This window comes from Hylaeus volcanicus, chromosome 8 (assembly GCF_026283585.1).
Source record: "Hylaeus volcanicus isolate JK05 chromosome 8, UHH_iyHylVolc1.0_haploid, whole genome shotgun sequence".
NCBI lineage: Eukaryota > Metazoa > Arthropoda > Insecta > Hymenoptera > Colletidae > Hylaeus > Hylaeus volcanicus.
The window spans coordinates 8,240,377-8,260,748 of record NC_071983.1 but is presented as its reverse complement, the minus strand read 5'-3'; the positions used below and the strand labels follow the sequence as shown (position 1 = coordinate 8,260,748).

The 20,372-nt window shown below is 39.9% G+C and overlaps 1 protein-coding gene across 2 annotated transcripts in view; it reads left to right on the top strand.

The window, feature by feature from the left end:
* Positions 1-20,372, top strand: part of LOC128881464 (diacylglycerol O-acyltransferase 1) — a 121,211-nt gene that overhangs the window by 85,428 nt on the left and 15,411 nt on the right. For both annotated transcript variants that reach the window (XM_054132513.1, XM_054132514.1), the window contains exons 7-9: positions 1,407-1,581; positions 3,090-3,198; positions 13,578-13,622. In XM_054132513.1, the coding sequence (XP_053988488.1) occupies positions 1,407-1,581; positions 3,090-3,198; positions 13,578-13,622 (329 nt within the window). The remainder of the gene's footprint in view (positions 1-1,406; positions 1,582-3,089; positions 3,199-13,577; positions 13,623-20,372) is intronic.

Here is a 20,372-nt window from a genome sequence, read left to right as displayed (position 1 = left end):
AACTATAGATTACAACAAACTGCGTACGCTCAGTAACCTCTGTGTCTATTGAAAATCTTTGTCTAGATTAAAAGAGAGTTATGATGTTTTCAAATCAATTTTTCATTGCAAGTGTATAGGGCATTCCAAGCATTTCCATCACTTTTGAACCCAACTACGCCGAGTTACATGGTACAATGAGGGTAATATTTAATAATTATATATTTAAAAAGACAATTGTTTAAGAGTATCTAACAATGATAGTAACTACCTATTAGATAGTAGAAATTCCACCCTTTAATTTGAATTTTATTAGAATCGAATCAGACGATTCTACGCCGAGTTAGGCACTTCAAAGTCGCATACATTGTTATAAAAAAAAACAATTGTTTAAAAGTATCTGACAATGATAATAACTATGTATTAGGTAGTAGTAATTGTGCCCTTCAAATTAAATTTTGGTAGAATCGAATCGGACAATTCTACACTGAGCTATGACACCTCAAAGTTTCCTATTTTATAGACAATTATAAGAGAGTGACAGACATATTGACCTACTATATATACATATAGCCACGTGTCCTTGCAAGGCCGTTCCAATTCCGAGAAATACTAGTATACACATTGTAGTATTTCCTGAATGGCCCGCCCCTCTAAATTCCTTGACATAATAGTAAACATTGTAGTATTTCCTGGTTGGAGAATCCCTCAAAGTTCTTTCAAAGAGAAACATTTATATCCATTTTTCCTGACGATCGATTTCGATGAAATTTGGTATACAGGGGTTTTCGGGGCCGCTGATTCCAAATCTGAACTTAGAATTTAGAAATTCAAAATGGCGGATACAACATAACGACACAAAATGCGATCGAGTGTTCAACTTTGGTCCATTTACACTTTAGAAAAAATGTGTTTAATAAATCATTCCATGAGAATCATAGAAACTTCAATACTTTCATTCAGTACGAATATTCATTGAAAAAGGACATGGAAAGAAGGAAGAAAAATTGGAAAAGCTTTCGATTCGTCCTGACATCTTTAAATAATAATACTTGCGCCAACAACTTACGTTTTTAATCATTGTTATCGCCGTGTAGCAATCCGAAGTTGCGTCGCGCGGGAGATCGAAGTTTAAATACTTTTCAGTTTTCTTGTAAGATTAAACTACACCGTCACCAGTCCCTGGAGAACCGTCGGAACGATTCTTGGGGGCACGACGAAGTAACTTCTCGGGTAGCTTTTCATCAAACTCCGTCTCGGCCTTCACTTTTCGATTTTTGTTTTCGTTTCATTCTTGGCCGGGAGTCTTGGGCGAGGGTTCATGAAATTCCTGTTGCTTGCCAGGCGCGTGTGATTCATCGCAGTAATTTGTTTTTTTCCCCTTCTCCGGCTCCCTGTTCTAATGCGGATACGATTTCTCGTTGCAGCTTCCAGCGTGAAACAAAACGGCGAGGAGGTCGATGACTCGAAGAACGAAGTAGACGGTACGGCTTTGGTGCAATATCCGGACAACTTGAACCTCCGTGATCTTTACTACTATATACTGGCGCCCACGCTCTGCTATGAACTGAATTTCCCCAGAACACAAAGGATACGGAAAAGGTAAATAATGATAGAGCTTGCGCTTCGCTTCGGAATTTATGCGTGGTATCTTCTTCATGCATCTTCCGACTGTTTCGCTAAGAAATTGTCAAGATACATTATTTTATTAATCGTTTGCGCTCGATGTCATTTTTATTAGGCCGAACTCACAACTACAAATAATTTTGCGAGTTTTTGACGAACTTCTTATAGGTACGTAAAACGATTTTAAAAAGAAATTATCGTACGAGTTTAATATTCCTAAAATTACAAAATTTTTACATCGTTTTTCATAAAAGTGAGGTGGTCAGTAATTGTTATTATCCGAATTAAAAGGAAGAATTGGAGGGGATATCTAGCGAGCCTTTCGATCGCTTTTCCCATATTCACCGTTTGATCATTTGAAAATTTCGTAAGGGGATTCGACTCGCATCGCGAGAGTCCCGAAATGATGTTTTCGTTGGAGTGTCGCGCCATATGAAGTTTCTTTTCCACTGCAATTTGTCTCCGAGATTTTCGAAGCCAACAACTGCCAGTGACAAGAAACGTCGCGTCGGCCAGACAGACTCGAAGCACTTTTCCGACGTACCCGGTAGCATGCATCGCGAAAATACGTCCGCGCAGTCGTAAGAAAGTGTTCCATGAAAATTTCTTGGAATTCCGGATACAATCGAAAGTACGTGGCGGAAGCACGGAAAGGAATACATCACCTCGCCCCCGGGGTCCATCCAAACCTACCCTACTCCATTTTGCCGACAATAGACCACTTAAATCTAATTTCGTGAACACTTCGCTCGCCAACTTTCCCATCTTTCATATGTTTTTCTTTCGATTGAGAGGAGCTGAGCCGGAATAGAAGATGACTTCTTAAGGAAACGTATGAAATTGAAGATACATATAACCATACTTGCTCCTATACTAGGCTGTTATGAATATAAAATTAAGGAAGTGTTCTGGTTTGGGCTGCCAAAAAATAGATAGCCTTCAGGAATTTCTTTTGTAGAAATGAAAAGGAATATCAAAACAGAGCCAATTTTATAACATCGAGTAATGATAAAACTGCTTATTTATATATTTTTTGTTTGACATTTGGTTTTATATGCGCTCTCTTAGGATAGGTGACTGAGGGAAGATTAAAAGTTGCATAGTTTTTCTTTTTAAATAAATAGTAAATTTACCTTAGAATTAATTTCTACATCTAATAGTTTGCTGACAGTTAGTGAATAATTGATCATGAGCATACTGGGTTGTCTGGAAAGTCCATGTCGATTTTTGGTAGGTGGTACAAGTCTGAATACATAGGAATGATTGAAAACAGATAACATGTATAGGTTCCTTAAAAGGTGGAAAAGTTGTGGAAGAAAATGATTCCTATGCAATTCAATATATATATATCAAAATTCAAATGTCACTTTGAATTTTTCTTAAAAATTGACACGAACTTCCTGGACAACCCAATATTTAATATCTCTATAGTATATCATTGACAACGTTCCTATACGAATAAATGTCACGTTTGATTCCTCCAGATTCCTGATCAAACGTCTCGTAGAGGTTGTAGTTGGCTGTCAAGTGGTGATGTCATTGTTTCAGCAGTGGATGATTCCGTCCGTGAAGAACTCTTTGGTCCCATTCAGCGTAAGTGTTTTATTTACTTTTCTTTCCTCTTTTTTTTTTTGTTGAAAATTGTATAAAATCTCTGATGATTATTTCGGAAGATTAGTACAGAATAAATGGATACTTAATAAACTTATTTATTATAAATACAATTTGGTGACGAATATGGGTAAATTGAATTATGTGGTATTTATAAATATTTATCGAAAGCTTCTTATTTTTACACCAATCTGTACGGATTAGATGCATGCTATCTTTGAACAGTGTGGCAATTTCATTGATAAACTCAGAAAATAATAATAAACTTTAGCAAGATTTTTGTGGAACTCTCGAGATTACAAATTAAACATTTATAATGCATACAGTAACATTCAGTCTTGGATTAAATGTTAATAACAATCACGGTTCAGAATAAGTATTCATTGTAGACAGTAATTGTGAGAAACAGCAGTTTGACTTTCTCGAGCGCGGTGGAAACCGAACAGTTCTCTGTGACGCGTGCGGTCGGCTAAGTGTTAAGACAAGGCGTTACACTATCATAAAAGAAAAGGTTTTATTTCCATTTGAAAACGACGTGAGTAAAATCGTCATTGGCTCTCCGAGCAGTGCGCTGTGCAGCTAGGTGCACGATAAAGTTCAAACTCGTCTATCATAGGAAACAATTTTCTGCCTTTCTCTCCGGGATTACCGTTCGCCGTTGGTGCGCCGTGCATCACACGTTTATCCCTTTTATTCTCGTCGGAAATAAATAATAATATATCGGTTCGATACATCGATACCGGCGGACGTTATTAAGGGGGCTAATTATTTATAGGGCCGATCGTAAATAAGTCAGGGCTGGCCACGGGATCGAAATGGCTTCTAAGATAGAGAGAGCCAGTGAACAGAAGTGTAATTTGGTTTCGGCAAATAGGTGCGATCAATCTTTCTCGTAATTCCCCGACCGGAGCTACGATACGCACAAATATATGGCCGACAGAGGCGAAACCTGTTCAATGTTCACCCAACTATACTACCATCCCTGTGAGAAAATCTTTGCCCCGTGTCTCGTAATGATGCGTTTCTACGCACACCGCAGGGTGTATTTTAGCATCTGGGGTCCACACGCATTGGGGATTTGGAAATGCGAAACTATGCTGGTTCCACGCAAATTGGAATTATTTATGGTTCTCACTTTTCTAAGAAGCTTTGGAAATCTTAAGTTATGCGAGGTTGTTCGGAAAATTCGTGCTAATTTTCTACAAGAAGATCAATTCTGTAGAGTTATATTATTCATTTCTTTGTGAATTATTTTCATTTTTCATTATCTCGTAGGAATCGTGAAAGACTGTCGCTCTAACCGAACAGAATCGTCCATCAACATCGCAGGACGTTCATTTTTATCGGTCGCGTACGACCGGAGTTACACTCCCGCGCCAGGGAGAATAGCAACAGATAAAATCGCGACGTAATATTCTCCAAGTTGCAGTCTGTCCAAATTGTCCCAACCCGGCTTATCCCGAATAATTTACCGTCACGTACTGATTACACGCAACCGTGTCGCTCGCGATAGGGAACGTAACACGTGGAGGTTTCCCGTGGCTTGCTCGGGAAATGCGACCACGATTTCCTAACAAATGATCGAGCCTGTCAAATATAACCAGAAAAAGAGGGACGAATAGGGCGGCTTAACAGCCACAGGGATGAACACTGATGGGTCGTCAGGGCTATTATTGCGCGTCGTTGGGGTGCAAACGCAACGATGGTTTTTGTTTTTGGTGCCCTGCTGCCCTCACGGCACATTAACGTCGGATCGTTGCTTGATAGCCTGTTGTAAAATCGTGTGATGTGATAATGAATGTTACTCTAATAATACGTTCGTAATCTTGATGTTTTAGCTTTATTACTTCGTTAACTTGGTTGTTGTATTGGTTGTTGTTTAGTTTTTCAGGACTTTATCTCGTTTATTAATATTTCGCAATTTCATTATTATTGTAAAAAATGTATTCACTGAAAAGGACTGCAATTGCAGTCGAGAACATTATATTGCGAATTTTTCGACCTGGCCCTATTACTACAATGAGTTTTAATAACGAAAATAAAAGGAAAGAAAGAAGAAAAGAGAGAAACGTCGGCAAGATTGTTTGCCAGTTCCTCGTGTTGTCTTCGCCGCAATTGTCGCTCGCGCAACGGTAATTCCCACTGCGTGTAGCTGAAATTGCCGTCGACTCATTACGTGCACGGGATCAAGGTTGTCTTTATCGCGAGGGCCCTTTCGTGCCCGCTCACGGATGAAAAACAATTTCGCGACATTACGGTCGTTTCTAAATTGGCGTCAGTCACGGTAAACAGTGTTTTCAAATAGTCCTCTGGTTGTAAAATCTATATTCTACCTGCAAAATGTATTAATCATTCGATACAAGATTATTCAAGATTACCTGAATCAAATCGTAATAACGAAGTTTTAATATTTCAAGCAAATAACAAATAAATGGAATTGATAAAAAGTTCAGTTATTCATCCAAACAGATTATACCTCTTCCTCCTAATGTTTCAAGTTGTAGTTATTTGTTGACTTGAATATTTATCTCTTCAAAAGACATCAACTATGTACCCTTTTTCGCTATCACCATGACACTTTTAGAACTTTTTATTAAGAGTAAACTTTTCTTCATTCGAGCTGGAATCGCATACATTGAGCCCGTTTGAAAACCAAGGGAGCTAGCTAACGATCTGACGTATATTCGTTTAATTTCGCGACATTAATTGAAAAATTTCATCGTGGTTTTGGTTGTTCGTTAACGAGGGAAAACGGATAGCTCCGCTGTCGGGACGCAACCGCTGGCGGAAATTTGCCGCGCGTGTTCGCCAGCTTCGTAGATTTAAATGGATCCTTTTACGCGGACAGTTTTAACCGCGACTGATCCGCGTTGGACATCCGCGGTTTACCATCTATATTCATAGATCGCCGTGTAATGTAGTCTGTTATCTGTGTATGGTAATTTCCAGCGGCTTGAAATTTTGATGGATGCGTTTCGAATCATCAACGATGGGAATTATCTTCTTTATATGACAGGAAACAAGACTTCAACGGAGATGTTTCGTCGAATTTAAAGCAATTCTTTGAATAATTAGTCCAAATAAATAATTCATTGTTATATAGCTTATTTTTCATATAAAGTTGGGTGATTGTCACTAGAATTGTTAGTTGGCCTCGTAACCTTTGCTGTAGGTCTTCCTTAACTAAATAATTCAAAAGTATAGGGTATTCAGAAATAATTAGATAGAATCTACAAAACTGTGTATGTATTAAAAGTTTAGGTTATTGGACCATACAAGTGTGCTGTGTAAATCGCGGAAACTAATTCCACCTCTCTAAGTTTTGAAAAATTCAGTCTTGCTATGGATAATAAAGCGGTTGAAATTGTAGGCGGCAGATAAATACTTTAGCGTTATTCGATATTTTTCAAATTTCTGTACGTGGATTTAAAGTTGTCAATTTTTAATTTTCAACACATGAAAAAGCGTCAGTGTGCTCGAGGGGCGTGTCCAGCAGACGCGAGCGCAAAAAGAGACGAAAAAAATAGAAAAGAAAAATGCGGAGACGTGATTACAATGCGACGAACAGTGGCAGCTGCAGTTATCAATTCCCACGGATCCGCGCGATTCATTGGGCGGGAAAGCAATATCCTCGAAATCGATTTCTTCACGGCCGGTGTCTACGGTCGTCGCAACGCCGACGGTCTTCTCGGGACAGTGATAGACCATCGCGAAGTAGATCGAGAGACGGAGACATTTTCCCCTGCCAGCTGGCCAGCCGATCGACGACGTGACTGTCGTCTCTGCCATCGTGATTCGCAATTATCGAATCCAATTTGTCCGTCAGAAAGGCGAGTTCGGCGGGCGGTCGCGAGCAGGAGGCGAGCGGGGGTGGCGAGAAAACGTAGAAAAAGGGTGGAACGAGCGATCGAAGGCAGAGAAAATGACGAGGCGGACGACGTGGAAATGGATAGAGAAAGAGCTCGTCACCCCGGAATTAACTCTCGTGCACCTTGCACGGTAATTACTTTGCGTTCGATCGATATCACGAATCCGAACGCGAGTCTCGTGATGAGCGCGGAAAGAACAGAAGAGAACAATAAACCGATTCAACGTTACGTTGAGCATAAGTTATGCAAATAGTAGTACAGTGTTATTCTTCTAACAACAGTACACGGATCACCTAGAAGTTCTGATAATAAAGGTCGCTAGGTATTCCCCCCCTAAGCTAATGTCTGGAATCCTAAAGCTGAGCATGCCTGCGCGTTCTGCCTAATATGGGAAATTCGAGAACCTGAATATTTTGATTTTTCTGGAGATAGTGTTACTCAATAAATGTGTAGGCTACGTTTTCTTTTTTATTTTCAGAGAAAACAAGTTTTTCTATATTAGTAACTTACTTATGTAGAATGTGTAGAATATCATTACATAAAAGAAGAAGTTAATAAACTACAATTTCACACAAAAGTATTTTGGGAAATTGATCGGTGTACGAATACACTCTACACCCACCGTACGTGTCGCAGTGTATTTCAGAAAAGTATGCGGAACACGTGGCTTAGCTAATCCATCCCATAGTATACCGTCGGCAGTGTGTTAACAAATTTGTTTCTCTTCTGGTCCCATCGCCGGTTGCTGTATTCCCTCCAGGGTGGTCTCGAGCGAGTTGGAGAGGATCTTGAACGATTTATCGAGGACAATTTGTCCGCAGTGTGAAAATCGTGAACGGGGTAGCTGTCTGCCTTCGGTCCGCCGTGATATCTCTTGCAACGTCTTGAATGTCGCCACTTACGTCGATCTCTCGTCGATTCGACGGTATGGAAACGCTTAATAATCGGCTGACGAGTCGCCGAGGGAACGAGCTGGTTTCTGAAAGGGATTCGAGGGATGGGTAAATGGGGACGGTGGTCAAAGTATCTAATAGTGAACGCGCAAGTTCTGTCTCCGAGGGGAAGCGGTCTTGTTGTTACCAAGTTTCGCGACGAAGTGTCCGGTTCTTGCTGTTTAGTGTGGCGCTTCCATTTGGAGCCCCAACCGTCATTCATAGAAAAGGGAAACATTACGCGGAGCTGAGGCGGTGTTTGACACGATCGAACATCGAAATTAGAGGGAAATGGTTGAGAAACTTACCACAAGGTCCTCGCTTGGGCCTCTAGCTATTCGTAAATGCAGTGGAGCCTCTCCCATCCGCGCTAATTGGGAAACAAATGTGGCCTGATAAGATGTAATAGAACAATCCTTTCTATTATATTAAATTTCAATTTATTCGAATACACTGGGCGACAAAATTATTCATCAAGAGCTTGGCATTTTTCACATGCGCACAACTCCGTTAATTTTCATTGTATCGAGACAATTTTTTCTTATTTTCTACGTTCATTCGAGGAATCGCAGAAAATTATTTAACGTAATTCATCTTTCAACTCAGTACTCCCTCTTTCCTTGTTATTGGACTTCACGCCTGATTACATTCTTTAATTTCAGGGGGGTTCGTTACAATACTGTCTTCTTTTCAGTTAACAATGCAAATTTATCTCCTTCCCGTTCGTTGGTTCCGGTGACGAGGGACCATTGAATCAAGATTACAAAACAGGGTAGCCCTGTACCGAGAACTAAGTTAAACTTCGCGTTACCAGCTATCAACAGCATCGACGGGAACTTGTTACCATTAATTAACGTGAAAGCTACGGCCACTGTGGGTGTGATTAATAAAGTTATGGCTGGCAGTTGTTAACCCATCGTTTCTTCGCGATGGTTGGATGGGCTATAAACGTTGTGTCTGACAAAGAACATTTTCATTGAAACGTGCTATTTCGTATTTATTAAAAATTCAATCTACTTCGACGTATATAAGTTTTTTAGGTTTCTGAACTGAATAACCAAACGAAATCTAAACATTTTTAAAGAAACTAAAAACGATGTTATGTCGAAAACCACTATCTGCTATTAATTTGTTTGGATGTAGGTAGATCAGGCACCATTTATTTCGAATAACATTTATTTCAAACAATCATCGCCACCAAAAAATCTTATCTTCTCTCCTGAAAAATGCTAAACTCCTGCTCCCCTCACCTTATAGTTCCTTTAGTCAGTTTGCGTTTTGGAACTTTACCATCACATCGCGTACGATCGATTCGCCGCGTCTAGTTCCCTCGAGAGCACGGCGATACTAATTCATGTTACATATCGTTGAAAATTTACTGGTCGTCGACGGAATGCAAATGATCGACGTCACGTTTCGCCTATCTTTCACGGCGTTCCACTACACGGATGACTTCACATTGTAGGGCAATCGAGCGATCGAAAGGTGACGACGCGGTTGCGTCGAGCGTCGTCTTATCGGCTCGACGACGTGCTACTCCTTAAAAGGATGAACGTTTAAAGGATTTTCAAGGATGTCGGAGGATGAGGTCTCTGCAACTCGGCTGCTCGCACCTTCGAGGCCGTTGACGGCGAAACGGATGAAATATCGTATCGATTTCCCATCGTGAATGCTCGTAAACTCTCCGCTATTTTCCCTGTCTGTCATTTCCTCTCGTTTTTTTTTTTTTTTTTTTTTTGATATCGTACGGAATCTTCTTCAGGGACTTGGAATGCGCGGCTCAACGAGCAGTTGGTCGGTGGACAAAAAAAAGAAAACCCCGTGGTTCTCTCTACGTTGGCGTTGGCGGTGGCTCACCGGTTGGTGTGTTTTTATTTTCATCGGTCCTTCCTTTGGCCGGAGTGTTTGCAGGTGCGCGGTCAACGTCGTTGTCAGAGTGGAATTTTCTGTGTGTCGGATATTGGTCCAGTTACTCTCGGTTGCATCCTGCTCGAGAAAGGGGATGGCTGGCTCGATATACGACAGGTAAAAGCGTTTCGACTACTTTCGACTGAAAAGTCGATACGTCTTGTCGGCTAACTAACGTTGACAGACGCCTTGCTGAGAACTTTGATCTTGGCGCATGTTGCAAGGGTACTTTTCTAGGTAGCTTTCTTCGACTGTAATATATTTTCTTCATATACTCCATATATCATACTACATTATACATATATTATATATTAATGTAATACACAAAATACACAAATGTAAATACGTATATTATTCTCATATACGGGGTGTTAATTAATATATTCTAATGTATCTTAATATATCTTATATCTTGATAACGAATCGTCTTATATTATTGACATATTATGTAAATTGTAAATACTACTTGTTTTTACGTTCTATTATATTACAAAACCACGCGCACTTTTTTATATCGAGTTAAGTCCGAACGGAAGTAAGTGAAGTCAACGTTCGAGATTTCGTTCCACTATTTAAATCTGATGTCTAAGATGACATTGGCGGATAATGGTTGCGAAAGACGACGATTTCGTGCTAAAGAAAAAGTCCGCGAAGTGAACGAGTCGCGACGCAACGTACATCTCGGACACAGTTCTGTCGACGAAATGAAAAGTGGAAAAATTGTTTAGTGTTGGAACGTAACAACGAGCATTGTTGCTCCTTTGACGAGCACCGAATGCCTCGCATTGCAAGGGACCGTGTTCAATTTCAGTGACGTAGACAGCGGCGCCCAAGGTTCGAGTTACGACTCCTTCGAAGTCGAGTGTCCACGTTCTCGCCCGAGACGGCTTATTATAATCCTTTGTGAAGCCTGCCATGGCTTCTCTGACGAAGGTTTCTGGCCTTTGATCCGACTGGACGATCGATCACTGTGCAAAGTCTCACGTCCGCGGAAAAGCAGAAGGGAAAAACGAGGAATGAGCTCGATGCACCGTGTCACCTACGTGAGCTGTTTTAGACGCTCTACGCGCACATTTAGTTTCATACTGGATCATCCCACAAATAGCTTGATTCTTTTCGGTAGGATTCAAGCTAAGAATGAAGAAGCCTGTCTACCGAGTTAATTCCTATGAGGGCCATTCAAATATACACCGGAATTTTTGTACACAACTTTATTGGTGATAAATATAAATACAAATGGAGCACCTTATTTTTCTACATACTTCTTCATCAGACGTGAAGCTTTCTAACTTCTTCGATTACCATCGAATTTATAAACAAATTCATCGTTTGAAATGCAGACAGCGATTCTGTGAGTGACACTATTCCCTGAAATCAATTAACTTCTTGATGAAAATTTTAATTTCGCGATCGAGGCGAGCAATAAAGCGTCAAAGCGATCCCTAAGCATCTCGTAATGTACGTATTCGGGTGCTTCGAGCATGCTGTGAACCCCCCAAATTGAAATATCATATTCCGGGTTTATAACGAACGTGCATCAAGTACTGTAATTGCGGATCCCAGAATGCGTATAATTATACATAGTTTCATTTTAATCTCCGAAACATTCGCGAAATTTCCGTCTCCGAAGCGAAATCAAATTGCGCTTCTCTTGCACGTATCCGTTATACGCGACCGCGTAACTAGAAATTTCTATAGAAAATATACGCGGTTGGATCAGTGTTTCTCAACCTATTGAAAGTTGTTGAGCATCATTAGGAGCGTGTCAATTATACGGAGCATCGAAAAAGGAAACGTAGGAATGTATATAAACCGATTCACTGCCAGGCAAATTTAAATCTTTTGCTTTGGGCGCGAAGATTTAATACAGATGTGCAAATCTAGGTTAATCATGTTTATTTAATTAACCCTTTACAGTTCAAATTTTCGGATTTCGGTGCATTTTTGTTGAGCCTCATCCGACATAGGAACGCAATGGGGTCATAAATATTACCAATTCCAACACACGGTTCCCTTCACGCCAGATAGCCAACGCTCTTTAACTAATATATTCCTGTATTGCAGTCGAACTCCCCTAATTTTATTTGGTTGCAGTAATCTCTCCAGAATCTAGGTACAAACTACATGACTTTATAGAAATTTCGCATGGAACATTTTGTCTCTATCAGCAAACAAGAAAAATGGTTACATACACTTATACTTTGTACAAATTAAACATAGCCATATTTAAGAAATCTATGTGGTTTTATAAAAATTCCGGGAAGTGTATATATTTTCATGTGCATTCATAGATGCATTTCCATATCCCCCTCAAAAAGTATCAAGGGCCTCGGGATACAAATTTATTAGTTTCGAGGTTATGAATTTTGTCTTGAACGTTTTTATATTCGATATTCTGTGGAGCATCCGAACACAAATTCTGCGGTCACGTATGCATACACGTATATCGTAGTGTGCACGCAAATGGCATGTTGAAATCGACAGGAGGCTCTTTATGTATTTATTTGTAAGCCCGGTACATAAGCGTGGTGGGTTCTCGTGTTGTGCCATTCGAAGAGACCCCGACAACCGCCACTTAAGCGAAACGCCGCGCCGCGTCGGAGGGGTGGCTTCCTTCCCTTGTATTCAATTAGTACACCGCACGAAATATCAATTTCTTCGCTGGGAAAGCTCCTTCGACGTTTTCGAATATAGGGGAATAAGGGGATACCTTCCGGGAAATGCAAGTATGTCTCGTGCATTGTCATTGAACTGTTGTTAATCTCCGGGTATTTCTACGTCCTATTATATAGGATGGCCCGCATAACCCTTTACAACTCGGTGTCTTGGAAACTATTCCATCGATTTTAATGGTAGACGTCTCGAATTGTGTGAATCTGGAGGGACTTTAATCTGGAATGTAGGTTTAAGGTGGTTGTTCCATGGATTCATTATGGGGGATTTTAACAAAACTTCCCTCGATCGTTCTTTGATTGAATATAAATTATACGAGTTCACCGCACGGTGATCAAGATTTTCAGAGTGTACGGATGTAAAAACGATTCAAAACACTTTAGATACCGGTGATCCTTTAGATATCGGTGAAGAAAATGTTTGTTCCTCTTACGCGAGATCTTTAATTTCTATTTCTTAGAAATTTTATTCAAACTAAAAATTTTAATTACGTGCTCTCATCGAAGTTATAATACCACAACTTCTAATATTGAATGCTCAGTTTATTTATTCATATGTTAATTATACTAATTAATTTATACCGTTAATTTGAAACATTAACATGGATTATTATAACGACTCTTTTCAGTGTTCTCTAAATAATAATTAGCACGGATATCGTTGAAACATATTGTTGTATGTTCGAATTTCCTCAATTGTATTTATGACATTAACTTGCAAGGGCTTGGTCGTTAATTACCTCCGGTTTGTTAATTACGAGGCTACTTATTTCCCGTAATCACTGCGCAAAAATTTCCACGCGAACTGGCGAATTCAAGCAACATATTCCACAGGTTCGAATCCAATTAGGAACTTTCGTTTCGTGCCTCCGTTACATCGAAACCGCCCTTTCCAGGACCCTCCAACTTCCATTTCCATTGTATTTATCGCTCGCGTGCCTCCTACTCAAAATAATATTTGAATTTCGTTTGTTTTGTAGAACATGGACGTGGCGAAGGCGTCGGAACGTCTGCTCAAGCTGGCTGTGAGTATAAGAGAATTTATGCTAATCAAGATAGTCGTATACAGCGGTTAATACGAAAATGATAACGGAAATCCTTGTTCTTATCCAAAAACAAGTTTCTCAACTTATACAAATCAAATAAATTAGTCTTGCTTGTTAAGGTTCTCATTTTTATTTCTTCGTCTTGTTTACTGTTAATTAATAAATAAAATAATAGTAGACAAGTACAAATTAATAATAGTTTATCGAACAAATAATTAATATCAAAGAAGCAAGGAAATTCTAACAATTCGAACTCTGATTTATTTGAAAAGATAATTTAATCAAATTTCATATTTAATAAAAAAACTTGTTACTTTATCGAAATTAATTCGAGTTTCAACGTAACTTTCGTATTGATGCCATAAATAATTATTTGAACGTCGCCAATTTGCCTCGTTTCCCTATACAGGTTAATTAATTTTCGTACAAATTAGCATTCACAGTTGGGACACGTAAATAGCGTTTCCGTATGAGAAACGCACCGCGCAAAACCATTTAATAGGTTTAAAGCGGGTCGCCTTTGATAGGCTTTCCTGTTGAAAACGCGCCCGAACGCTTTGCTATCAGGAGCCTATTCATAGCCTTTTTAGTTCCAGCTTGCCTATCGGAGCTTGTTAACACATTGTTGACCACCTAAGAGTATACTAGTGTTTTCATATTTAAACGTTGTTTACCAGCCACAAGTTTATTTGTGTTTTCAAACGTATTAATGAAATATACAATTTTTATTAATACAAAATGTTACATAAATTGTTATTATTATATAATATTGCGAACACTTTATAGTATTACAGTTCATCAATTACATGCTCAAACAGACTCCAAAATTAATAAATACTATTGTACAATAAATAAGTACTTGTGCTACCAATGAGTTATTTATGTATGTGTACAGAACAGTGGCGTTTACGAAGTACTCATAACTATGTAATTCTTTACGACTTCGCAAATTCTATACATTCGTCATAACAAGATTGAAAATTAATAGATACCATAATAGTACTGGCGGCACAGTTGTGCTAAGTGAATTACGTTACAGTTTACGTAACTTCAATCACGCAATTTAATTACATCATACTTCAATTACGTCATAATTCAATTCTAGTGTACTTCAATTGCGTTGCGATTGAATGAAATGATTCAAAATTTACAATCCATTAAGTTGCGAATTATTGTAATTACGAATCTAATCGAATAACATTGTAATTTAAAGGCAATGCGAATGAAATACAGCTTCACGAAACAAAAGAAGTCTTTTTTCGGAAAATGTACAGGTGCGGTGGTGTATTGAAATTAATGGCCGGTCGTGTAATATCTGTATGGTTGCACACGTTAAATAGTGATCTCGCAGAGATAATATCGCGTCATGTATCAATTTGAATGAGAACGAACAAAAGACGGCGTCAAAAGGTAATTGCAGACTAAGATCAGACGGATTCCTCGAGCTCTACGTTTCGCTCTGGTTTGTCTCCCGGGTTGTCCAAGGAAGAATTTCGAAGTTATATCGTTCCGAATGTTTTCCTCTAATACGCCCTGGAGGGAACCTGTGCTTCCGTCGGCCCTTTGCGCGCTCCAAAGGACTTAATAATGTTTCCAAGTACAAAGGTCAAGTCTCCCATGCCGGGAGGCATTCGCGGCACTTTTATAGAAAGGGAGACGGAGCCACCCTTCGCTGTCTCGTTTCTTTTGCCAACCCCTTTCGCCTTTCGCCACACCAGGCTTCAGCAACGAGTCCACGTACTCCGCAAAAACTTACCCCGACGTTTTAATTTCGTTTACCCCGGCATGCTGCCGACGCGACGCTACGGTCGACGGGAAGCCAAGAGGGTGGCAGCTTGTCTAGGGAGAGAGGGGTTGGATAAAACCTGGTGAACCGTTTGAGACACGCCGATGATACCACAAAGGAAAAAGCGGCAACGTAAACTTTCAGCCGACTTCCTGGCCAGAGGCTATCTCATAACGGAGCGCCTTCTACCTTCAACAAGAGCCTCCTCCCACAGGGAAAAATCTTGGCGGATGATATGCGACACTGTAAACTGTAAAGCGAAAGATGAGGGGAATTTGAATTTTCTCGGCTCGTTTGCCCCGACCCGTGCTAGCCAACTTCTCCTATTAAAGGTCGATTTTTCAATGAACTTCGAACTTTGCCACCGCTCAAAGCGTCTTCAACCCTTTTTTGCTTTACGGGACGAGTGTTGTCACGGCGTTCTGGTTCGGGTGAAAGGGACGCTGATACTGGGTCTGATACGATTACAGTGACTCGTATTATTATAATAAGTTGGTGCATATGAAATGTTGTTTTTCCAGTGTTTCGGTCACTCGACCCAGTAACATCCATTTTAGTCTATTCTGTCATCGATTGATTGTAATCATATTAAAGAGGAAGAAATACAGTCAGTCTCATAAGTATTCGTATCCTCTATGTCTATGAAAGAAATTTATCGAAATTAGATGATAGGTTCCATGTTTATATTTCAAATGAATATTTTATTATAAATACATAGGGTTAAATGAACGCGGTCGTAAAACGATATTCAAACAATATCCAACGTCTACTCGAACGCGTTGTAATCCTGAAAATCTAATTCAGAGTGTGTCGGTAGTATAACGATCCCAGCGAAGGATAGATTGCTGATATCCACGTCTCGTATCACGTTTTCCAACGAGAAACAATGACAAAGCGATCGAGCAATTTCGCCGCCATCGCGAGTCAACGTTTACGAAGTTTGCTCGATTCCACCCTCCAGTTCCTGATTGTTATTCTTACCTCCCGTTCTGTTCATACGATAACAGCTACTCCGTAGATTACACGAGGGGCGCGCAGACCCCGCCGCTGTAAATATTGCGCGACGTGCTCCCGGGAGGCTCGGGATTCGCGAAAAAAAAGAACGTAAAAACGTCGTACGTGGTACAGAGGGAGCACCGATCGAGAAGAAAATGGAAAATATCGATTAGCAGTTTAATATAACGTAAACTTGGATAGACGAACTTACGGCAAATCGTTCGCTGATTTCGTGCCGCCCTTATACAGGTTGGGTCGAAAATCCTATCAACGTTTTGGATATTCCCTGGATCATTGCACATAAAAATTGTACAGACATTTGGATTTTTGAGGTAGTACACCGGAGCAAGGTCTGATTTTATTCGAGAAAATAAAACCAAATCTTAATATGAGAATTGTATTTTCTCATTCGTGACTTACACACATATTTGTTTCAGTCAATTTTTATTACTGTTCATTTGATAACGTTGGCATTAAACCTACAAAAAGGGAATACATTTTTGTACACAAGAATTATTCATATCAATTACAGTAGTAAGTCTTTAGTAGAGCCATGGTGTATATCATTGTACTTCTTCCAATCGAATCATCATTATACATGGCATGTAACTTGTTGCGTGCTTGCAACGTGTTTTTTTCCCCTCCAAAAGCAAAACAGCAGAATACGATGTTGATTTTCCATTTTTAAATCAATAGCAAATAAAAACTACACGATCGATCGATCCAATATTTTTACTGCAGGACAAACCAAATTCCGAATTTGAAATAACACTATCAAATCAACAGCAACGAAAATATTTATTGCTTTCGTTTGTTAAATTGAATTTGTAACAGATGAAATAATAAATTAAAAATTTATTTATTACTTTGTAGGCACAGGTATTTAAAAATGTTTAGAAAGCAAAGTTTTTTTCGAAAATGTTCGTTTCATAAATTTGTCGATTAACCCTTTGACTGCGAAGGACGTGTACACATATATATCTATATGCCCTCGATAAATGGGCTCAGAGAAATGGTTATATTCGTTAAATCAATTTTTAAAAATATATCAGCTTATAGGGGATGATGAGATGAAACTTTTTTATATTCACAGTTTATTCATAGAATGGCTAGTTTCGAGAATAAAAATTGAAAAGTTACAAATTGGTGGCAAAAATTGAATTTCAAGGGAAAGGTTTTCGATTTTTATCTCTGAAACTGAGTGGCTCAAGATACGCCAAAGCGTAACAAAATTAATATAAAGTCTCGACGTGTCGCTAAATTGCGTATTCGCCTTAGGTCGTGGTGTTCAGACCATGCCTATGTTCCCAGTGCCGTGAGCCCTTATTTTCGTTTACACCACAAATAGCTCCGAGGGATCGTCGCATCGGGGAACCCCGTGACTCTCGAGGGGTCAATTGCGGTTCTTATATACGAATCTGTAAGATACAGGGTGGACTCAACTCGGACGAAGAAGACGACGACGGTCTTAGGAGGGATGGTGAAAGGCAGAGGTAGAACTGCAATGTAGGGGGAGACTTTAATCTCGTCGTAATGGGGAAACGCAATTTTCATGCAGCCCGCTGCCAACGAGGTCGTTTCCTTAAATCGATCTGCTTTATACGAGCGAGTCCCTTCTCTCCGTCCACTTCGTCGCTCGTTTCGAAATCTCTTTGACGCGCGGCTCCCTCCGACGAAAAAGATGTGGCAGGTGACAGCGAAGGGGGATATACAGAGGCCGTGTGGCAGCTTCCATTGCTCTTTTATCTGGCCAACCTTGCCTGCAATGTCCCGCGGAGATGCGGAGCTCGTAATGTGTGCTTTATGCATATATACCCAGACCCGCTAGATCGATTTCCATCAATAATGCAGGCATATTGGATTCGAGAATACGAATTTGTATGGCCAGGGAGATGAGTCCGTCGAATTTCCGACGCGTACAACGCCGACCGTATACTTACATACAAATTACATTTTAATTTTTTATCTCTACGTATCGTGGTTCACCTTTCACATATGAAGTTATTCCAGACGTAATTTTGTGTATTTTCGTTTCGTGAAAGAAAAGAAACAATTTTCTTATAGGGGAAATGGGGGGGGGGGGGAGCACATCGGCCACATTTCGAGTATTACGAAAATATGTGTAAATATGTATATTGATTTATTATGAACTTGTGCGAGAGCAGTAAAACTGTACTTTTGCTAAAGTTTCCAATTATATTTTCGAACGTGACTATTTCGAAATAACTACCTTAAGAATTGAGATAGAGAGTCGAAATTTTTAGGGAATTTTTGTTTAATTATTTCAAAGCATTCAAGACCCTACGAGCACTACGATTCGAAAGTCACTCTTCTAAGAATCATCCTAATAAAACACGTACCGTATCATTCGTTTCAACAAAGTCCACCCTTTGTTTTAGGGGTTTCTATGTATGATCCACAATTAACCCCTCGAGGGTCGCGGCGTCGCGACGAACCTCACAGTTATTTACGCTGTAAACGAAAATAAGGACTCGCCACATCGAGGGCCCTAGTATTTCAACTGGGAGCTACGATTGTCCTCTCCTTTTTCTTGCGACGTTCGCTTCTTTTCGCTCTCAGATTTTCCCCTCGATCGATGGACAATTATTTTTCTCTCTAGACGGGAGAAAGACAGGTAAACAAGGGGGCAGAAAAGAACCGTCCCGAGAATGAGCAATTCTTCTCGGCGTCGTGACTTATGAGATTGAAAAAGGAGCTTTCGTTACGGCGGACTTGCCTCGTGGAACGCGAATTCTACTCAGATTTTCCACTCGAAGCTTACCGCTGCTCAACGTCGATATCGCTTTCAGCTATGACAGTTATTGGCACTCGTTGTTACGGCTGTCGGAGACCTTTAGCTGTAATCTGTTTTGTTTCTTTTTGAGAAACTGTCCTTGTCGGCGCACCGTATCAAGCTAGACATTGAATTATAAATTTGCACTACGTTTTCACCCTTGTGGCATGTTATTCTTATTCTATGTCGAAAAATGAATTCGCGTAATGTTGAACATTTCTTATATAATAAATTTTGAAGTTTTTTTTTTTATATTTGTACATTTTTCTGGATATGACATATGAATTATACGAAACTTGAATGACAACATGTAGTACTTCTTATATTCAATGCATTATAAAATAAAGAACATTTGTATATTACAAAAATGTAGTCGGTACATTTGTGAAATAATTTCATTGACAATTGCAAAGGAGAATTGCTCACCGAAAGAGCCCCAAGATTCGATATTAAGATTAGAAGTAGCAGCCACAGAGGCATGTGACTTACAATATGAATGCCATTTTCATAACGCGAAGAAGACAAATATTCGCCTTCGCCAAAGATCCACAACCGAATTCGTGCTCGCAAAGTGTCTGCTAGACATCCATCCTTAAAATTCTCATTAGAGAAACTAGGAGAAGCAAAAATATCCGCAAGACATGTGAGGCGTTATGTACTTAGAAAAATGAGATCCTTGCATGTAGTCCAAATTTAATGTCCAAGAGCTGCATTTAGAAATTTCACCGTAGCTTCAATAATCATATCAGGGGTGTACCAATATCAGTTCATTCTCATCCACTAACGAAGCTAGGCGCAGTGTGGCGAACACATTGGCATGCTTTTACCAACAAACATCTGTAATAGTTTCGAACGCGAAAAGTTCAATTCTCTGGTAGGAATCCGCCCCTGAAATTACTGAATGGAAAATTCAGGGTGCACCAGGGGATCGGAGTGTTCATCAACGATTTCGAAGGACATTCGATTTTTTTGCACGCGACGACCAGCCGGGAAGGTAGGTTGTGTGCGCCGCGTCAGACGTCGGTAATTAATGGCGCGATGGGTCCAATTAATTGGCGAGCGGGAAAAATTTGTTAACGAAGTCCAGCGATGCGTGGCTTTTTGGCCAGCGCTTTAATCGCGAACAAGCAACGACGCGGCCGGGGAAGGAGCG